The 21,831-nt window shown below is 44.4% G+C and overlaps 1 protein-coding gene across 2 annotated transcripts in view; it reads right to left on the bottom strand.

The window, feature by feature from the left end:
* Positions 1–21,831, bottom strand: part of UAP1 (UDP-N-acetylglucosamine pyrophosphorylase 1) — a 185,699-nt gene that overhangs the window by 93,117 nt on the left and 70,751 nt on the right. For both annotated transcript variants that reach the window (XM_069231099.1, XM_069231098.1), the window contains exons 4-6: positions 11,935–12,110; positions 9,511–9,683; positions 5,922–6,115 (exon numbers count right to left, since the gene is read on the bottom strand). In XM_069231099.1, the coding sequence (XP_069087200.1) occupies positions 5,922–6,115; positions 9,511–9,683; positions 11,935–12,110 (543 nt within the window). The remainder of the gene's footprint in view (positions 1–5,921; positions 6,116–9,510; positions 9,684–11,934; positions 12,111–21,831) is intronic.

Here is a 21,831-nt window from a genome sequence, read left to right as displayed (position 1 = left end):
AGAGGCAGACCCTCTAAAGGTGGACACCTTTTCTCTACCTTTATTATTTGCACCTCTGTAGGAACCTCTGAAGGAACTTCTATTATAGTAATTGGTGCCTTGCTTGGTTTGGGAAGTGGATGGCTCAGTAGATGATGATTTGAAGCCTCCCCTGAATTGAGGGCGATGAAAATGACCACTTTGTGGTGTCGTGAGAAGTGTCCCCATAGCCTTTGCTGTTTCAGAATCTTTTTTGAGCTTTTCTATTGTGGTGTCAACCTCTTGACCAAACAGGTGTTCCCTGTCAAAAGGCATGTTGAGAACTGCCTGCTGAATTTCTGACTTGAAGCCTGAACATCTAAGCCAAGCGTGCCTTCTAATAATAACACGGGTATTAATACCACATGCAGCGATATCAGCTGCATCAGTGGTACACCTAATTGAGTTATTTGAAAATAGTTTGGCCTTCAGAAACTATTTCCTGTCCCCTCATGCAATGCTGCTCTGGGAGGTACTGGAGAAGATCCTCCATCTAGTCCCAGTGGGCCCTATTGTAATAAGCCAAAAGCACTTGCAACTTGGTGATACGCCAATGATTGGCAGCTTGTGCAGCCAGTCTTCCCTGCTGCATCTAATTTTTTGCTCTCTTTATCAGGGGGAAAAGCATCTGCTGTTGATTGTCTGTTAGTACATTTCCGCACTGACAACTATAGAGTCAGGAGGTATTTGTGAACTAATAAATATAGGGGCTGTAGGTGCCACTATATATATTATATATATAAATAATATATATATATATATATATATATATTTTTTTTTTTTTAAATCGACCCTTGGAGTAACAACTCTTGACCTAACAGGTTCTTTAAAAATGTCTGTGGCATGTCTAAGCATACCTAGTAACAAAGGTACAAACTGATTTTCTTTATGAGTGGTAGTCAGTGCATCAACGAGAAAATCCTCTTCATTAGGGTCAGTGTGCATTTGTACATTGTGATATGCAACTGCCCGTGCGATGACCTGCTGATATGAAGTTGCAGCTTCGGGAGGTGAAGGGCATGCAGGGTATAAATCAGGGTCATTAGGTAATATGGGATCTGGATTGTATGCATCCCATGGGTGAAGATTTTGTGGAATGTCCCCTAGATCATCTCCCTGAGATGGTGGTGAACCTAGTGGAGAAAATTGTGGCTCAAAAATAGGAGGAGGAGATTGTGGAGGTGGTGAAGGAGTAGGAGGAAGCACAGTAGAGTGAGGTTGGAGAAGGCTGAGGTTGAACTCGAGCTTCGTCCTTGTCAACCTTTTTAGGAGGAGGAGGAGCAGTGTCCAAGTTCTCTTGAAAATAAAGTCTCCTCTTTATTGGGACAGTTAATGAAGCAATTATTCTTCCTGTTATCTTTTGGATGTGGAGCTGGGGCTGATGAACAACCATTATTTTGAGGATTGGCTCCACTGGTGAGGCTGCTTCTGGGGAATGGGTGGAATCTCTGGAAGACAGAATCTTCAGTTCCGAAGTTTTCGGAGTAGAAACTTTGTGTCGGCTCGAAGTTGTCTGCTCCAAAGCAGATGTGGAAGTCTCCTTACTCGGAGCTGAAACACTTGGATCAAAGTGCTGACTCAATCCTGAGACTGTGTGAGATGCTGCTGAGCCAGAGGTCGATGCTGAAGATGGCTTAGTCTTGGCTATTTTCAGTGCTGAGCTGGAAGGTGGGGCATTCAAATGTAACTTTCGGATGCAACCATGGCCCGAAGAACGTGGTGGACCGACGATCTGTTTATGGGGCATCTTTCTATGTGAGGTTGGCGCTGATGTACTCATGGGTTGCGCTGAGGTAAGAGGCTGGCTTTCAATGTCATATTCAGCATATGACTCCAAGTCTTCAATGGAGAAGGCCTCCTCCTGTTCAACCTCTTCTTGTGCATGCTCTTCCCTGAAAATATCAGAAGTGTTGTCTGGTGTCTTCAACGCCATTTCCAATGAACGCACTCTTCAGTCCCGGAAGCTATTTCTGGATCGAAAGGACCGACTGACGTTGCAGTTTTCTTCTTTATGATCTCTTCTTTATGAACACCAGGTGTTGGTTGGTGTGTGGGAATTTTGAATGGCATCGAGGGCAAAACCGAAATGGAGTCCGTTCCATCAGCCCTGCATATCCCGACACCATGTGGAGGAGTAGACCCGAGACGGACGCAGGTGTCCTGAATAGCAGTAAGTCGGCCCCCGACGTAGAAATTCAGATCGAGTATGCTAGATTGTGAAAACACGCCTGAAATAGAATACCGTTGTTGAAAGAAGAGGGAAAAGAAGAGTTTGAAATAGACTGAACCAAGGAACACCGGAGCGGGAGGAAGACACCCCTGAATCCAACAGCAGATGGAAAACAATCGATCACGTGACTCAAAAAGATTCTTTGAACAAAAGCAAGTTGCAACACTCCAAGCCCAAAACTAGATGGCGGACTTATGCAAAGCATGTGCATCTACAGCCACACATGCCATCGAACATATGTGTTCCATGTACATGTAAAGTACTTGCCCTATGTGAAACACTTTTTGGTAGTAGGTCTGGAACACATTAGCCTTCCCTGCTGACTGATGCTTTGGGACGCCACTACAAGGAGGGTGAACGGGCATATCCAATGGGTACTGAAGGGGTTAGGCAAGTTTCATGTGGATGAGAATATCATACGGAGAAGAATGGCTCAAAACCTTGAATTGGTTGTTTCTCAGAGGAATTTGCTGAACTACAGATTTTGGCCCAGAAATGTGCATGACCCGATAAATCATACAAATCCCACCAACATTTTTAAAACTAGATACTCAGGGGATCATTTGATATGTGGATGTCACCACCTTTTGTTGTTCTTAAAATGACCTCCATGAATCACCCTGATGCGGGTAAACACAATTTTGGCACATTTATGAGCCACAAAACAACAACATGGGCTGCCAAAAGCTAATGTCCAAAAACTTTTATTCCTACACAAAATGTTAGGTATTTTGTAAGGAAGGGCAAAGAGTCAATAAAACTAATTTCAATAAGATTTCAGAAGGAGCTTTTCCATGGAAATGTAGCATGCAGAGTAGCTGATTTATTTGGCCCGATGATCCCTGGTACCGACACACAGATACATCTTGGGAAGCATAACTTGTGTGGATCACACTGGCTCTATTCACCTATAATAGACAAGCGTTTACAATACAATAGGTCTTGCATATTTAGAACAAGTTAATTGTCATCTTTTGACAACAGCACCCACGAGCAAAAACAAAAGAAACAATACATTGAAACTGAGAAAAGATGACTTGGAAAAAATAAAAAAGTTAGCTTTAAAAAATAAAAGTTTGCAATTGTGTTTGTCCTGCTGAGCATGTTTTTGTGAGTCACAAGCCTTCTGTTTGGGGGCACTAGAAGTTAAAAAGAACAAATAGTACCTCGATCATATCGGGAGAAGCGAATGGGCACTGATTAAATCAATTAGTGCTTGATCCCTGCTCTACACAGAGAAACTGAAATTATGCCAGGCGTGCCTTAATGAGTTACGAGGCTGTAAAGAAAAGTGCCACACAAACCAACAAATGATGAGCGACAGGCGGGCTCCAAGCCCTTTACTGAACACAACAGAATCCTGTAAGTGAGATACATGTGCTAGCGCATGCGCTCGCAGGCTCAACCCTAAAAAGGAAAACTATGTGCTACATTAATGTGTCATAAAACACCATATGTTACCAGTGTCAAATGTCTCAAACTCTATCCTACAAAAATGGTACCCCTCGTGTGCAGATGGGTGTACCACAGCAGAGAAGCGAAACACAGGCATATTATTGCAATTTTCATGGACAACATACCCCCAAAACTCTGGGATCAAAACTGTGTGCCAGGATGCTTGTCTCCCAACTGTGTTTCATTTTTTCCACTTAAAATGTAATCATTGGAGTTGAGGGGGCATATAAACTCCATCCCTAGGCAAATAAAAACAATTATAGGGGGTGGTTGTGGTGGGGGGAGAGGGGCAGGCACCATGAGTCCTGGCATTCTCTATGCCAGGGCACCGGACTCGCTCTGTGTTTTTATTTATGACAACATTTATCCTTGGAATCTGCTAAGTTGGGTTTAGAAGTCTTCTATTAATGAATGGCTCAATATCCTTGTTAAGACTTCAATGACTTACTTCAGCTCTAAAATTTAAATTCACTAAACCCTTGCAAGCAACCCTGAACCAGAACTGAATTCTTCGATTCCACCCATCAACAAACTCAGAAGTGCATTTGTCTTCGATCGTTGCAATGGGAGTGTCTTTTTTTCAATTGTTGGACTCAATGTAATGTTTGGGAAATTTATAATAAAATAAAAAAGGAAACCAAAACTGCATTTGCCATCAAATCAAGGGATAAGGAAGAAGGTGTGCATCTCATAAACAAGGTCAAAGACCTGCATGCAGACCTTCAGAGCTGCGTACAGCATCATAGAAATTCCTTCCCACACAGCACAGCTTATCTGTAGTTTATAATGCATTGAAACAGATAATTACCATCTTTCTCGAAGAAATCCACTACCTTTTCTAAACTGCAAACTAGCTACCGTCAAGCACTGTACTAAAACAGATATGAAAATACCTTCAGAAACATGCAGACTATCACAACCCACCTCATAGTCACGGGCCCTTTCCAGTCTGTAAAATGACAACATCACAAATTGTCTGGATCACGTATGCTGCTGAATGCTAAACAGAGCCCAATAGAAGAATTATGAACCTCGCCATCTTGTGAGACTTGGTGTTATTTACGTCCAAATAACCAAACTAAGGTTGGCAACGTTAGCCACACACTGGGTGATCCTGCTACTTCTACCAATTAATCATGAATGGCACTCACCAAAACCTCTGTCTGATCAGGACTGGATGTCTGCCACATGCATAAATTATACAAGAAATTAAAGGTAGGAACAAGTATAAAGTGTCTGACCATATGAAGCCCAACCATGAAACCAAGTGGCAAGTTTCATAAGCTGCTTTCAAAACAATCCACTCAGCTACCATTAGGCTCAATGTCTGTTTACGACATCCAATGGCAACTCATCAATGGCCCAGGAGAACTTCACAAGCTGGAAACCCACCAAGCACCATCCAGGATCCTGCAATTCAGGGACACCATGAAAAAACACAAAATAGATAAAATACACACTTGGAGGTTGCTGCAGATTCTAAAGTACAACATGCCAAGTTCTTGAACACCTTCAACTCTTCCTTGAAAGCAGAGTCCAACAACATGCTTTCAATTATCCTTTGACAACTGGGCTGTTTGTACAAACACGGGACTGCAGATTTAAATTAAAGATTGAAGCTGGTGTCTAATTTATCCTGGCTGAACTCAAACTGCTTCAACTGAAGGCACATAAAGTGCTCACCCCTAATTAGCTTTCACAACACTAAATAGGAACCACATGTAGATTCTAGGGCGCTACCCCAACCAAAATACTATGAACTCCTCCCACAGTGCTTCTGCTACCGTGTGTGCAATTATCTATAAGCACATTGCAGAATAGGTGGCTGCACGGCAACACGTATGTCACTAGTCAAAACTATAGAAATAATTAAATGATTTGCCAAGCAGAGAACAGGTCTGTGTATTGAGTAACCAGGGTGCTTGATCCTTCAAATGCATATCCAGTCACCAAAAACTCACCTCGGAATATGTGTGCAAGTATTGCCTTTCAGAACTAAGGTGGTGTGTACACGTACGAAAGGAGCAGCGCAACACAGATCTAGAAGTGAGGTTTACAGAAAGTGAAAAGGAACTTGCTGTAAACTGAGTAGAGATGCAGATGAATCACTGGCATGACATTTCACCATTCATAAGAGTTTAAAGAAGCAAAAAACAAAATAATAAACCACTACAGTGTTTTTCGAAAATCAAACACAAGTGAACAAAGTCTTACTTACTGGACAATGTCTTTGAGAAAAGAAAGCGAGAAAAAATGATTGGCAATGTTGCCTGCATTGAACATCAGTCGCCCATCTGCACTCCGTCTCTGTGCTGTTGCCAAGGTGATCTCACTGTATTCCACCACCTGATAGACTCCGTCCACTTTGCACACCACACCAACGGGCTCTGTGGGGTTGGTCTTCTCCACCACCTATACAATGAAAAGTGGGTAGACTTTTGTTTATGTGGAAGCTCATTTCTAAAAACGTCACATATTTAAGTACAAATGGTGTTAACAGAAACATTTACTCGTAAAATTAAAGGATTTTACTTACTAGTCTAACTATAGTTTTTTTTCTGTCTGTGAAACGAACATTTAAAAACAAATGACGAGCATTCCAGAAGGCATGCTTAAACCATGCTCCATACTTTCTTTTTTCGTCACTCTCTACAAGGATGACACAAACAGAGATGCAGATGAATGGGACAGGCTGTGGGATCACATTGAGAAAATGCCTACTAGGAAGAATATTGGAGGAAGTATTGTGGGCATCTTTTCATCACTCTAAAACCCCTGCCTTCTCTAGTGTCACTTCTTTACACATACTAATTGTTAGCATGTTAGAGGAGTTGAAAGTGGCTTCACGCAGAAAGAATGCAGTTTAGCTCAGATATCGAGAACTGGCAAGAGAACTGGCTTCTGTTCCTTGCCTTGACTACACAGAGCAGCTTACTGAACACACACACAGAGCATAAGCCTTACTAAATGCTCAGAACATAGACTAGGTAACTGTTTTGCAGATATCAAGGATAGGTACAAGAGCATGGATTCCTGAGGGACAGAGAATGTATCTATAGGAACAACATTCCAAGAGGAGAAATCCTATCAAACAATTAATAGACATTTCAGATGCCTCCTTGTCCAGTTAGGACAATTACAAATGAGAGATATTCATTTGGAGCCATGTGTAAGCTTGGTCAGAGGTAGATATACTAACCATCTCATGTCAATGTCATGGAGGACTCCTTTACCGCCCAAAATATAGTGCAAAAGGATGACAAGTATTGTGGTTTAAGTTGCAATCAGATAAAACCTTTAAAAAACAAATAAATAAGCTTTTTTCTAAGTGCCACCCAGTGGCGTAACGAAAGTGGAAGCACCCCCCCCTGAAGAGAACATGGAGGGCCCCTCTCCTCTCTGAACTCCCTCAAAGCCATATTCACTATGTTCAATAGAAGCTGACTTGAGGTAACTTGCTGGCTTCAGTTTAGTGAGTTCCCAATTAGGTGCCACGCACAACAATAGTCAAGGGTAATTGAAGGATGCTCCTCAGTAGGCATTATCCATGTTTCCTCACTCACAAAGTTAATTTTGATGCAACCCACTTTCACATCAGACACAAAGTTTGGCATTTTATAGCAACGGTAAAATGTTGGTGTGTACATTTCTGGGACGTATACCAGCCTCAATACTCCAAAGTGTCCAGAAGCAAAATAGGTTAAATACTGTATAGCGATGGACATGCAACAGATATGAGGCCATGGTGACCTCTAGTGGTAGCAGGTATCAACTCCCAGAAACCACTAACCAGTATTTCAAAATGTTTCAGCACTATAATGTTTCAATAATCTATGTTAATGTCTTGAATCTACCCACCAATGATCTGTGTGGACGCTGTGTCAGGGAAGGGTAGAAGTGAGGGAGCCAGAGGAGGGAGATGGGGTGGAGGGCAGCAGTCAGTGGAGGAGGCAGTGGGCAGAACTTCCTGCCTCATTTTGAGGAACTCTAGCAACACTCTCCCTAGCAGCTGAGGATAAAGAGTTCACGTCTGCAGTGTACTTGTGGAGCTACCTATCATTTCAGGACATTCAAGGGAACTTCCATCCTGCTTATCAACACAATGAAGCTTGAACACACTTAGACCTGACCTGAAGTTGATGCTTGCCAACACAGTCAGTTCTTCTAATGGTGGGCAAGTGGTTCCCAGACACGCACCTGAAGCAGTCACACGGCTGTGGAGCTGCCTTAATGCCCCCTGCTGGGTTACAAAGAGAGGACTGTATATGCTCTGAAGGCGAGACCGAGTGCACCCAAATGTCCACAAAGGAAAATATTCACTACTCTTCCAGCTCCCATCGTACTCAAATATAGCCTACGTCTAGTCACTAGTGCCCCCATGACTATCCAAATATGCTGGAAAGTCACAGACGTTGCTACTTTGGCTTGTTTAAAAATTGACTCATTGGAGCAGGTGGAACAAATTTTTGAAATTATGTTACTAGTTTTGAGGTAACATGCCGGCGAGTGTTGCATTTGCAACAAAAAAAATACACTTAAAAAAAAAAAAAATGTAAGGTTGCCGAGGAAAGGTGTTCCACACAGTAAGAGAATGGAGAGGGAATGAAAAGGCAGTTGCAGTAGGAACTGAAGAAAAGCCTCCGTGTGTAAAAAAATAAGAAATGCAAAAGAGCATAAATAGCAGATGCTAGCTAATCCAGCTATTGAAAAAAACAGGAAATGAGGTGGGAATCAGGCGAGGGGTATGGAATCAGTAAAGGATTACGGGGTAGAAATACGACAGTCCTAAAAGGAGTTTTACAGCGTAGCTGTTAAAATTAACTTGTTTTGCATTATCATGACATCGTGCTTGGTCCAGTGTTTCTACACTTTTATGTTAAATGTTTGCTACAATTCTTAGGAAGAAAACATATAATCCAAACAGTTTGTCCCGATGGAATGCCTTTGATGGCCGAGACCAAAGTTTTAGGACTCCCATAGTGCCCGCTACACCGCACTGCATGGGAAGAACGGAGAAGCAGCATGACAGTTAGCGGACTAGTGATGTTTCAAGCAGGCACTGATGTGGTGCTGTTTCACCTGTCTCGGCACTCCAGACATCTATTCCCATGTTCTTTTTAACTGTGTGGTCAATAGCCAGGGCCTAGATCCTGTGCAGAAATATGAAACAGTAATGAATCTTTAAAAAATAAATATATAAAAAAATAGAGGTGCTGTAGGTTGCTCTGAAATACATCAGTGACAAATCAAAGAAAAATGAACTCATGTTCCAGCTACTGATCGGACAAATACTGCTCTGTAACAATTAGTGAAAAACCTTGACAGGTACGTGTGATTTCACACATGCACAAAACTGCCAACTGATGGAGGAAGGTTTGGTGCACTTTGTAATCAGCAATACCCGCTGCGCTTTAAACACCAGTGTAACCATCTCTCGCAGAATGCTGCTGTAAATCTAAACTACTCATTTAAGATTCAGGCTAGACCATTGGGCACATTGCTGTGAAAGTAAATGCACTATAATAAAAAAATTATATTGGAGACTTGTAATGACATTTATGCAAGCCTTCACCAATTTCAAACTATTTTCTTTCAATATGTAAGCCTCCTTCTTCACATATGCCACATAGCAGCGCCTAACGTACCCATTCCACAGTAGGCCTATAGTTGGCCAGAAAACAATATTCTTACTGGAATTTTATTTTATATACATTTGTGTTAACAAAAGATAGGAGTCACTATCTCAAGAGGATTCCTTTACACTGAAACATTCATTCAAGAACCACAGGACTGAAGCCTGTACTTACCTTTGCTCCACAATCAGCTCCCTTCTTTACACAAAAGCCAATGAATATAGGATCTGCTACTTTCACAAGGATGTTGTCAACGCAGTAGACGTGGATGCATTCGATTCCTCTACGTTCCATGTCGTCAACCACACCGTAAGCTCCCAGGGCTCGGTACAAGCCACCATTTCCATCTAAATGAAGGAAAGGGAGAAACTCAATTAAAGTTCTGGGAGATAAAGTGGAACTGTATGAATGGTATGGGTTATGCAAGGAGAACAAGAATCCTGTTTCACTTCAAATCCATATCTTGTAAGTATTTCCAAATCATGTGTTCACAACTCGTGTAAAACAGATGACATTTTAACTTGCATCATTACATTTGCAAATCAATACATGAATCAAGTTGGGAAGGCATAGCTTGGTAGAAATGATGGGATACTACTTTTGGCAATGACAAAAATCAGAAGCAGTATGTTTTCACTCTTTAAAGAACATCTGTACTCCAACAGCATTTTTTGTTTTACAAATCCCAATATTCTTGCGAACTGGTGTAATGCATGCAGACAAGAAAGAACCAGCAAACGGGAATGAGTAAATGGTAAGCACTTTCAGCACCAAACCCCACTTAGTAAGATCATGCCAGGTCCACACATACTGTAGCATACACCAGAGTCCTCCATAGTAAGATTCTACATTCAAACGCTCAAGACGATTCACAAATAATCTTGAGGCACAGGATGTTTGGACACAGGAGAGGACTATCAATTGGAGCACAAGGTTTGGAACTGGCATCCAAAGCACTGATTCCTCCAAGAACATGGATTTGGATGAAACAAACTATACAGAATATGAATACATGCTAGGGATTTTGTTTTTGTACACAACAATAAGGATGATGATAATTAACATCTCGCTGGTCAATGTATGATGTTATCCTTTGCCTACTAGTCTTTGTTAATTAAATGCCTCAAAATGTTGACTTTTACTTTATTTTTTATTTTTTATGAAGCAATAAACTGCCAACAAGTCACCTCAGTTTTCATATTAAAGGCAGTTCTAAGTTAAAGATCTGTTAATTATTAGCAAGCACATGGGCCAACTTGCACAGATGGGTCCTGAGAGATTTTGTAACTTTGAGAAAGCCTGCTTTAAGGCAGACATAAGGAGAGGGTATTCAGAAAGGAGTCTTCCATGTGAAGCTCCCTACCTCCCAAAGCACGTGGTACTCGCCAAATGGATAACGATTCGTTTTGTGCAGTTATTCTTAGGTATCTGGTTTGAGAGATAAGAGGGGCTACACCCATGAGTAGCCTTTTGGGCAAGGTAAGAATTTAACAAGTTATTTATTTGGGAACCAATGGAATGCAATGAGAGCAGACAGGGTGTGTCTGGTGTGCCTCAGTCCAAGAATGAGGTAAGTAACTCGATTTTGAGCTCTTTGAAGCTTAGTTTTCTTCTTGAACAGAGAAGTCTACATGCATTCCACAGCAGTAATCAGTATGGAGATGGCCACTTAAAAAAAAAAAAAAGTGGCAGGTCCTTGAGGAAGGAGTATTAAAGATTGACTTATGTGAGAAAGACCAGTTGAACATAAATGAGTACCCACTTGCAGGAGCTCATACTTTAAAGCATTTAAACAAAGACAGTTCTATTGCTTTCACTTTTGGACCAGACTGGACAAGATTAAGCAGTCAATGATGTCCAAACAGTTGCACTGGTAGTTAATTATTCAGTATAGAGGCAGCTCAACATCGTGGAACAGAGGCATTTCAACTTCTTGGACTAGAAGAAGGGCAACTTAACTCCATGCCCTGGAATAGAGGCAGCAAAGCTTAAAGGAGTGGAACAGAGATTCTTCAGGTTCACGCCAACAACTGAGGTGGAACAGAAGTTGCTCAACTTCTCCCCTGGATTAAAGGCCGCTCACCTTCACATCCTGGAATAAAAGTACTTCAACTTCTGCCCTGGAATTCGATAACTAACTCATATTGCTTTCTAAATATCACAAGGGTGACTATTCAGTCTAATCTACAGCATGTAATACGATAGGCAACAGTATTCCCTAGAAATTATGACCATTTCGATCATTGAAAATATTTTGAGTGCCAGCTCAAATACCAAGCAATAACTTAAATTAAGTTTGAGCCTTCCAAAGCATTTCTAGTTCAAAGGAAAGCAGTTTGTCATGCAATACACACTGTGTAACGATATATGCTCAAAACTGCAGTTTAAATGTTACTAACAATCCCTAACAAGATGCAGGCTCCAGAGAAGCACGCACAGCAGGTTAGAACAGATTTTTCTTCTGTCTATTCCAGCGGATAGTTGGCACTGTATAAATAAGGGGCAAGATGCCTTAGCTAGAGATCTGCCTTAAAAGCAGCTGAGCTCTCACATATTGCAAGCCCAGCTTTGAGCCTGCTTTGCTGCAAGATTACACACCTGGTGCCATGGCCAATCGTCCCTTCTCCTCCAACAGTATCTTGCCGTCGAAGCTCATGGCAGGAAGCATTCCCTGCTGGAAAAAGACCACATTCTCTGCCCTCATACCAAAGTGTTTGTGTTTTTGGAAAAACTCTTTGGTAGACTCCATTGTTCTTCCACTAGTCATGATGTACCTGAACAAAAATATAAATGAGGTAAAGGGTCAAAATGAAGCAGAGAGATAAGAAACAACAACACAGCCTAATGCACGTCCAATCACTCCAAACATCAAATGCAACAATACCATATGTAATGTAACCTACCCTTCTCTGCAAAAACGTGGCATCTATCCAATGCTTTGTTTCCCTACAGTTTTCAGGTAAATGACAGAGGTTGCTGGTGGCTTGGCAGTTCCTTCTTCTACTAATGAGAATAAAGCATCTTACTTCCTTACAAATATTTGTTATAAAAGGATATGTTGATGGGTTCAGCAGTTTAACAGAGCAGAGATTTAATGCCAACATTTTAAGATCATACAGGCATACAATAAGTGCCTGAATCTCTGCCTGGTAAAGAAAAGGAAGAGGCAACAACTAATAGGCTCAGATGGAACACACAATCCAAGTAAAGTCCGGCCAAGTGAGTAGAAAGCTCTCGCACCACCATATTTCTGAAGGTATGACCTTTCCCATCATTTGGTGGCATGCACTTCATATCATTTTTGAAGTATGTGCTACATTATCCTTTTGAATAAAAACTCCTTCTTTATCCCTTTTTAGAGGGCTGCATTTTCAAACCTTTTGGAGGATCTGCACTTTCTATACTTTTGGGACAAGAATCTTCATATATATTTGGAGGCACACATTTTTTATCTATTTAAGAGCCACACTTTGTTTTTATTCATTTGGTGCCAAGTTTTCACATTGTCTGCTGTCACACACCTATCCGTTTGGAGTCGTGCACTTTAGCTATCTGGAGTTTATCAACATCAACTAGAAGTATATGTTTTCCATTCTCATACTCTGAGGGGTGTTGCCAAGATGGCGACCATGTAGGACGTGTTGTAGGTTCCCCGCCGCCCAGACTGATATGTCGGGGCAATTCGGGGAGATATGGTCTAAAAAGCCCATCGATCCTGGGCCAAGGGCTCTGATGATCATCGAGCTGTGTTTGAGGAGTCCCATGGCTTGGGTGGGTAGGGTTATCCATGACAGCAAGGGGGCATTGGCTGGCAGGCTGGGGCTAATACAAGATAGCAGCCATGGTAGGGTGCACAGGCCTGTACCTCGCTAGCTAAAAGCCATGCAGCTGCACTATAGAGTTGTGTGGTGGAGAGTGGGCTCTATGATGATTGGTTTCGGCCACACATGGAACACTGCAGGCTGGTGGGCGTGGCCGAGATTAGGGGCGGATGGTCGCATAACACATATAGATGGAACACCTTTCTGTGACAATTGCCTCCATTTATAGTCCTACTGAACAGCAGGAACACTTTACTGAACACAAGTGTTGCAATCCCCAAACATGGCCATTTTGGTGGGGGTGACATGAACATCATTATGAACAATGATTTGAATCAGTCAGTCCAGATTTACAACCAAACTGGGACATTCTCAGCTGAGAGGATGGGGAGACTGAGCGAGTGTCGCCTGGGAGATGTGTGGAGGCAAGCCCACCATGCTACTAAAGATTACACATTTCACTCCACAAACCCCAAACTGATTACAACCCAGCCACCTCCACAATGCAGACACTAGTCAAGGAGGTGAGCATTGGCCCCCTGTTGCTTTCTGGACACGCCCCTCACATGCTGGTCCTCCAGGTGAGGGAGCTGAAGACTACGTGACTGCCTTATTCAGAATCCGAATAACATCAATACCCTCGGTGCGGCTGTCTCTATATTCCTACAGAACGACAACACTGGGAACAACCAATCTGCCAACCTTTGTGAGACGCTAAAGGTGGTTAGAGGGAAACTGATCTCCCCTTCAGTGGCGGACAACAGTCAGTGACAGGGTAAACGAGCAATTGGAAAAGGATGTGACGGAATTAGAAGCCATAAATTAACGCAAAGGGGCCCCTAGGGTCTGGTGCAAGCTTGACAAAGTGCAGACACACCTTAATCGCTTAGACCTAGACAGAGCACCGTATTCCCTGGCATGTCTCAGCCACAAATTTTACATGGGGAACAATAAATGCGGGCAGATACTGGCCTAACGCCTTTGGTCCAAAACACAGCACGACACCATCAAAGTCATACATGACGCTGACAGGAAAGAGATCCGGAGGGACACACAAATAGCACGACTATTACAAAACATTATACATGGCTCAGGCACGCCCATCCATCAATATTCGCCCCTCTTCGCAGAAGGCTCATCTATCTGCACCACTCGAGTGCAGGCAGGTAGCTTGGAGAAACCTATTAGAACTGAGGAGTTAATCTCCGCTATTGCCAGGTTGAAATCAGTCAAGTCCCCACGGCCTGATGGTTTCTCACCCCAGTTCTACAAAACATTCTGCCACACGCTAGCCCCAATTTTTACTAAGCTTTTTAACACCTTTACAGACACAGGACAATTACCAAGACCATTCTTAAGGCCTCTATTACCGTCACACCTAAGCCCGGCAAAGGTACCACACTATGTAGCTCATACTATTTCCCTGAATGTCAACATCAAACTGTTCATGAGCATCCTAGCACACAGACTCAATTCTCTCAAGCTTAGCTTGGTCGACCCAGACCAGACAGGCTTCATTCTCAATAAGCACTGTGGGGACAACACTAAACACATCCTACACCTCAATGACAAAATCATTTGGTCCAAGAAGGTGGCACCACTTCTTTCAATTGATGCAAAAAAAAAAAAAAGAAATGCATTCAACGGAGTGCATTGGACCTACCTATTTGCAACTCAGAAGCATTTCGGCTTCGGGGACAGGTTATGTTGATGGATTCAGAGTGTCTACAGCTCCCGCCGGGCCACAGTGAGGTTAAGTGGTGTGCTCTCAGTACTCTTTCCCATTCAGAGGGGTACGCGGAAAGGCTACCTGCTCACTCCCCTCCAATTTGCCCTTTACTTGGAGCTACTAGCCCAGCACCTGCAGACAGCTGCCAGCATAACATGTATTCCCTTTGAAGGGACGATACACACTATCAGCTTCTATGCTGACAATGTTATTGTAGCACTCACAGAGTTGATATCATCACTGCCTGCCCTAGTGGCAGGACCTGACCACTTTGGGGCCATATCTGGGTTCAGAGTCAACATTAAAAAATCTGAAATACTTAATTCGTCAGTTCCTCTGGTCCTTGAAGAGGAGCTTTGTGCCACATTTTATATTACCTGGGCTAGGTCAACCATAGAATGTTTGGGGATTTACCTGGCCCGAACTGTAGACGGGATAGTGGGGGTCAGCTACTCTGCCCTTAGTCAGCAAGTCCAGGCAGACTTGGCTAAAGGGCGTAGGCTTCAACTATCCTGGCTTGGAAAATTAGCAGCTTCAAAGTTGGCCGTTCTTCCTTACATCTTACTAATATTTCAATCGCCATCACTGACGCCACCTAAGAACAGCATCTGAACCTTGCAACTGGGGATAAATAAATGTATATGCGACTGTAAGAAACCTTGCATGCAGAAGCAGCTTCTTTATCGTACTACGTTAGAAGGAGGCCTGAAGGTCCCATTGAGTATCAGATACCACCAGGCAATGCAACTCTGCTTCAAGGTGAAATGGGGCAGAACGGCAATTGAGAAGCATTGGTGCTTCATGGACCAGTTGGTGGCTGGCACAAATCTGGAGGAATGACTTGTTGCCCTGCAAGCACAGGACCTAAGGCCTATTCTCCTCGCCTATCACTAAATCAACCCTGAAGGTATGGGATGAAGTACAGTTTCAAACTGGGCTGACTTTTTTCAACTCAGACTTCACGCCAGGCCTAGAAGGCAAGGGCTTCAACAGATGGCAGGAAAGGGACTACAAACGCATTGGTTGTCTTTTTGATGACCACGGCATCATCCTGTTTGATCACATGAAAGCAAACTATGGGTTGGAGGAGGCAGATGGTATCCAGTACCTACAAATCCGGCACTGGGTGATGCACCGGGTGATTCCCTCAGGCCACAAGCTGAGAGGTCTTTGACACCCTTTGAGAGATGGATATTTCTCACGCAGGATGAAGATGCCTTATCTTTGAGATCTACGCTGTGTTAGGGCAAACACCCCTACTTGATAAGCCTGAAGGGCAAAGAAAAGGGGAAACAGAGCTGAGCTGGGCTGTGCAAAGAACGCAAAAACAGCTACTATCAAGCAAAGCATACAGCACATATGGTCAGTACAGATGTGGCTTACAAAATAGCCTCTTACTGGTACTTCAATCCAGCCCGTGATCACAAATGGAGTTTGCTGCGCACAGGGGAATACTGGAGAGGTTGTGTTTGCAAGGGCACTCTGCTGCATCTGCTTTAGCATTGTCCGAAGCTGATCTTCTAACGGGAGAAAATACTGACACTGATCGAGCCTTCAACCCTCAACTCCTCTGGCTTCCTGCATGCACCATACTGGGGCTTCCGACTGCTCTGACCTGCCCTCTAAAGTTGATGCGGGTCAGCAGATAGTCCTTTCCTTGGGAGCCACCCATCAGGCTGTACTCTGATTGTGGGGCTCTGATAGAACCCCAGACTACACAGCATGGCTACATAAACTCTGGTTCATCCTAGGGAAGGAAGAACCGGCACTTGCAGCAGAGCTCAAGCAAGACACATACCAGGAGCTGTGGGCTCCATTTATTGCCATCATATCCACAGAATTTAAGAAGCTGATCAGTCCAAAATATCTTAGCTACCACATTTGATCCCACCCTCATCATCCCCCCAGAGACAACCTAACAATACCTAGAGACGACATGCAGAGCGCATGATGCATTCCACCCTCAGAACGGTTATCTTCTAGCTGACATAGTGCCCAATATGTGTTACACGTCTGCAAGAGTGAAGTGGGGGAGGGGGTAGTTTTACAGAATAAAGGTTGGGTTTTGCTATCAGTTTGCATCATATTGCGCTGCCGGCCCAAGGGTTGTAGGCAGAAAAGCTGTGTAAGATGATTGCTTCACCATATGCATACCCTAATAAACAGAAGTGATCCATAAGGTCATGCTCTATATATCCTTTCAGAGCCATATACTTTATAGCTCCTAAAAGGCATGCACTTTATATCATTAAGAAGCAAATAATTTGTTTTGAAGCACGCACCTTCTAGAATTTGCAGCTGTAAACTCTGCTCATTAGGAGTCACACTTTCTGTACATTTGGAGCTGTATAGTTCTAACCTTTGGAGGAATGCACTTTCTATAGTCTGAGGACTTCACACTCTGCTGAGGAGATTTGGTCTAGGGGCTTGTATGTTATCCCACATTAGGGATTTTGATCCCTAATTCAGCTTTTGAATTAAAAAGCGTGATTCTGACCTTATCACTTAATCTCCCTGTGCCTTATTTTGCAAATCTAATAAATTGTGCATAAATGTGAGGTAAAGAGCACATTCAGTTTGTTGTGCTGCCAAGTGTTATTCAAATTCGATGCACCTCCATCACACCTTCATTTCCATTATCCATTTCAAGTGGACCCCACCTAGGGCACATATGTAATGTGTCAATAAAAAATTTCTCTGAAAAATCAATCTGCTAGGTCTTGTAGTTAGGTTTGCATTCTATCAAAGAACTAAAATACAGACACATTGTTTTAAACAACACAAGCACTGAGGGTTTAAAGACTTATTCAGGAAAAGCAAGGGAAGCATATCAATCAGAGGATTCCCTGCAAGGACATGAACCTGCCAAGTTACATTTTTTACGTGCTTGTTCAATAGGTACATTTCTGTGTGTCCTTGAAAAAGTCTACACAACCAGATGGACCGAGGAAGCCGCCTCTCCATTTTGGGATTCAGAGACCAAACAAGTTGTGGGTGCAGAGGGACGAGGGTGGCATAGGGCCCTAGCTCCCTTATTTCTAAGACTAGGATGAACCTGTAGGAAACAATTGGAACCCCTGTAGCCCTGTCCTGACCATTTCGGCTGCTCAGCTAATAGCTACAGCTATGCCTGAAGAGCGGACCACAGAATTAGCCTTGCCGTGAAGGTGGAACCATGCAGCAAAATCACATTTCATGCATGCTTAAACTAATGATGTAGGACTGCTACGGAACCTGTAAAGGCACTGAAGCCTTACTCAGTGAAATGTATTAGTTAGGTAATACTCGACAGGGTCAGCTGCCGTGGTCTGACGATAAAATATTTGAATCCAGGCATGCGAAGCCCAGAATTTCATACTTCAACAGTCAGTTAACTGAGTATCATTAAATTGGCCAATAGTAACATCTGCTATTTGCAGAACTTAAAAATAGCAGAAAAGTGTCATGAAATATATACAACCATGTTACTAACATCCCAACAACTCTATGCGGAACCACAGAATTTGACTTGTCTGTTAAGAAAGAACCATGAAACACCATGACCTTTCAGACAAAATAATGCACCCTGTCTACTCATGGGTGCTAGAAGATACAAATGAACTTGCTAGAGCTTATCAGTGGTGAGTCCAGGGACCGCCCACCAAGAACACTTCCTTCATGATCAGGAGATGGATAAGGGGTGCAAAGAGGAGAAAAAGAGAGCCGGCTTGCTCTAGTGTACAAAGGCTGGACTATAGATGTGTGTTAGCACCCAATTATTTATGCCACCTAGAGGTCGCAGGCTAAATTGTAGGCATGGCCCAACTAAATCCTTTCTTATTTCTGTGTTACAGAAAAATGAGTACCATAGTGGCGAAAAGCAACAGTCACGATTTACTTTAGTACAATTGCACCAGACTTTGCTGGTCAGGAAAAAATCTATTACTTCCTGATAGTGTTTAAAACGGTTTCAAAGTCATGCAACTACATGGGAGTACACTTTAAGAGTGCACTTCTTTGTAAATGTATTTGAAGAGCAATACAGTCCCTTCTCAAGAAGCAAGTCTGCATTATGAACAACATTTAAATAAGAGCAGGGGGGAAAAAAAAACATTTCAATGGTAGTTGCTGTGCTCTCTACCCCTGCTCAGTCTACCACTCGAAGAACAGATAGGAGACCGTTCATTTAGGTTTGTAAGCACACCTATGCTAACGTACAGTGGTAATTTGAAAGAGGAAGAGGTTAGATGAAGCAATCAAATGTGGCGTGGTGTGGTAGAGGAGAGCCAGACAAATGAGAAAAAGGGATTTTTGAAGTCAGATTGGAACGTACTGAAACAAGGTGCCGGCCTTAGATGGGGAAGGCTAATCCTGAAAAAGGGGTATAAGGAGACTTCTTTGGCTTGCTTTTTCTTGCATGTCATGCAAATACAAACGGCTACAATAGCTTAACTGGGAACCCTTTTTCATAAATAAGGCTTTGCAGCTGAATACAAGGGCTAATCTCCAACACTAAGGAGGGAGGACAGGGGCTTCCACTATATTTCTTAAGGGGACAGAGGAAATTAAGGGTTTAACCCCTTCCCCGCCAGGGACGTAATGGTTACGTCCATGGCAGCGCCCGTGTGGCGCCATGGACGTAACCATTACGTCCTGGGACTGGCAGTCGGGGGAAGCGCTAGCGCTTCCCCCGAGGGCCGCCCCCCAACACCCCCAGGCCAGGGCTGAAAGGGGAATCCCTTCCCCTTTCACGCCCCCCCACCCCCCCCATGACGTCAGCGCGCGATCGCGCGCTGATTTCATGGAAAGGGGGAAAGACGCGCTGGAAGCCATTTGCTTCCAGCGCGTCAAGGGAGAAGGTGAGTATTTCACCTTCGTGCGGGGTGGGGGTGCTCTGAGAGAGGCATCGAGGGAAAGGAAAGGGTTTTCCTTTCCCTCGATGTCTCTTTGAGCATTCCTGCTGCCCGATCGCGATGCGATCGGGCAGCAGGAATGCCCACTAGACACCAGGGATTTCTCTTTTGAGTGCTTACTAGTGTAGGGGAGCGACCCCTTGGGCAAGGGTCGCTCCCCTTTGGGGGCAAATGTATTTTACGTCGTTTCTGCCCCCCCTGGGGCAGATTGGCCCTATTTTTAGGCCGATCTGCCCCCAAGGGGGGCAGAAAGCCACTAGACACCAGGGATTTTATTGTTGATTTGTATTTTTTGTGTTGGGGGGCGGCCCCTTGGGCAAGGGTCGCTCCCCTTTGGGGGCAAATGTATTTTACGTCGTTTCTGCCCCCCCCTGGGGGCAGATTGGCCCTATTTTTAGGCCGATCTGCCCCCAAGGGGGGCAGAAAGCCACTAGACACCAGGGATTTTATTGTTGATTTGTATTTTTTGTGTTGGGGGGCGGCCCCTTGGGCAAGGGTCGCTCCCCTTTGGGGGCAAATGTATTTATTGTCGTTTCTGCCCCCCTTGGGGGCAGATTGGCCCTATTTTTAGGCCGATCTGCCCCCAAGGGGGGCAGAAAGCCACTAGACACCAGGGATTTTATTGTTGATTTTTATTTTTTGTGTTGGGGAGCGGCCCCTTGGGCAAGGGTCGCCCCCAGGGGCCCACATGTATTTTTGGGCAGTTCTGCCCCCCTTGGGGGCAGAGAGGCCTATTTTTTTTAGGCCTTTCTGCCCCCAAGGGGGGCAGAATCCCAATAGCGCCAGAAAGATATGTTTGTATGTGTGCTTTGTGTTGGGGGGTGGCCCCTTGGGCAAGGGTCGCTCCCCCCGGGGGCGCAATGTATTTATCGTCGTTTCTGCCCCCCTTGGGGGCAGATTGGCCCTATTTTTAGGCCGATCTGCCCCCAAGGGGGGCAGAAAGCCACTAGACACCAGGGATTTTATTGTTGATTTTTATTTTTTGTGTTGGGGGGCGGCCCCTTGGGCAAGGGTCGCCCCCAGGGGCCCTCATGTATTTTTGGGCAGTTCTGCCCCCCCTTGGGGGCAGAATCCCAATAGCGCCAGAAATAGTATGTATGTATGTGTGCTTTGTGTTGGGGGGTGGCCCCTTGGGCAAGGGTCGCTCCCCCCAGGGGCGCAATGTATTTATTGTCGTTTCTGCCCCCCTTGGGGGCAGATTGGCCCTATTTTTAGGCCGATCTGCCCCCAAGGGGGGCAGAAAGCCACTAGACACCAGGGATTTTATTGTTGGTTTTTATTTTTTGTGTTGGGGGGTGGCCCCTTGGGCAAGGGTCGCCCCCAGGGGCCCACATGTATTTTTGGGCAGTTCTGCCCCCCTTGGGGGCAGAGAGGCCTATTTTTTTTAGGCCTTTCTGCCCCCAAGGGGGGCAGAATCCCAATAGCGCCAGAAAGATATGTTTGTATGTGTGCTTTGTGTTGGGGGGTGGCCCCTTGGGCAAGGGTCGCTCCCCCCGGGGGCGCAATGTATTTATCGTCGTTGCTGCCCCCCTTGGGGGCAGATTGGCCCTATTTTTAGGCCGATCTGCCCCCATGGGGGGCAGAAAGCCACTAGACACCAGGGATTTTATTGTTGGTTTTTATTTTTTGTGTTGGGGGGTGGCCCCTTGGGCAAGGGTCGCCCCCAGGGGCCCACATGTATTTTTGGGCAGTTCTGCCCCCCTTGGGGGCAGAGAGGCCTATTTTTTTTAGGCCTTTCTGCGTTTGTATGTGTGCTTTGTGTTGGGGGGTGGCCCCTTGGGCAAGGGTCGCTACCCCGGGGGCGCAATGTATTTATCGTCGTTTCTGCCCCCCTTGGGGGCAGATTGGTCCTATTTTTACGCCGATCTGCCCCCAAGGGGGGCAGAAAACCACTAGACACCAGGGATTTTATTGTTGGTTTTTATTTTTTGTGTTGGGGGGCGGCCCCTTGGGCAAGGGTCGCCCCCAGGGGCCCACATGTATTTTTGGGCAGTTCTGCTCCCCTTGGGGGCAGATATGCCTATTTTTTAGGCCTTTCTGTCCCCAAGGGGGG

The sequence above is a fragment of the Pleurodeles waltl genome, chromosome 4_2 (genome assembly GCF_031143425.1).
Source record: "Pleurodeles waltl isolate 20211129_DDA chromosome 4_2, aPleWal1.hap1.20221129, whole genome shotgun sequence".
Lineage (NCBI taxonomy): Eukaryota > Metazoa > Chordata > Amphibia > Caudata > Salamandridae > Pleurodeles > Pleurodeles waltl.
Note: the sequence above shows the minus strand (reverse complement) of the source record. Positions and strands in the feature narration are given on the sequence as shown.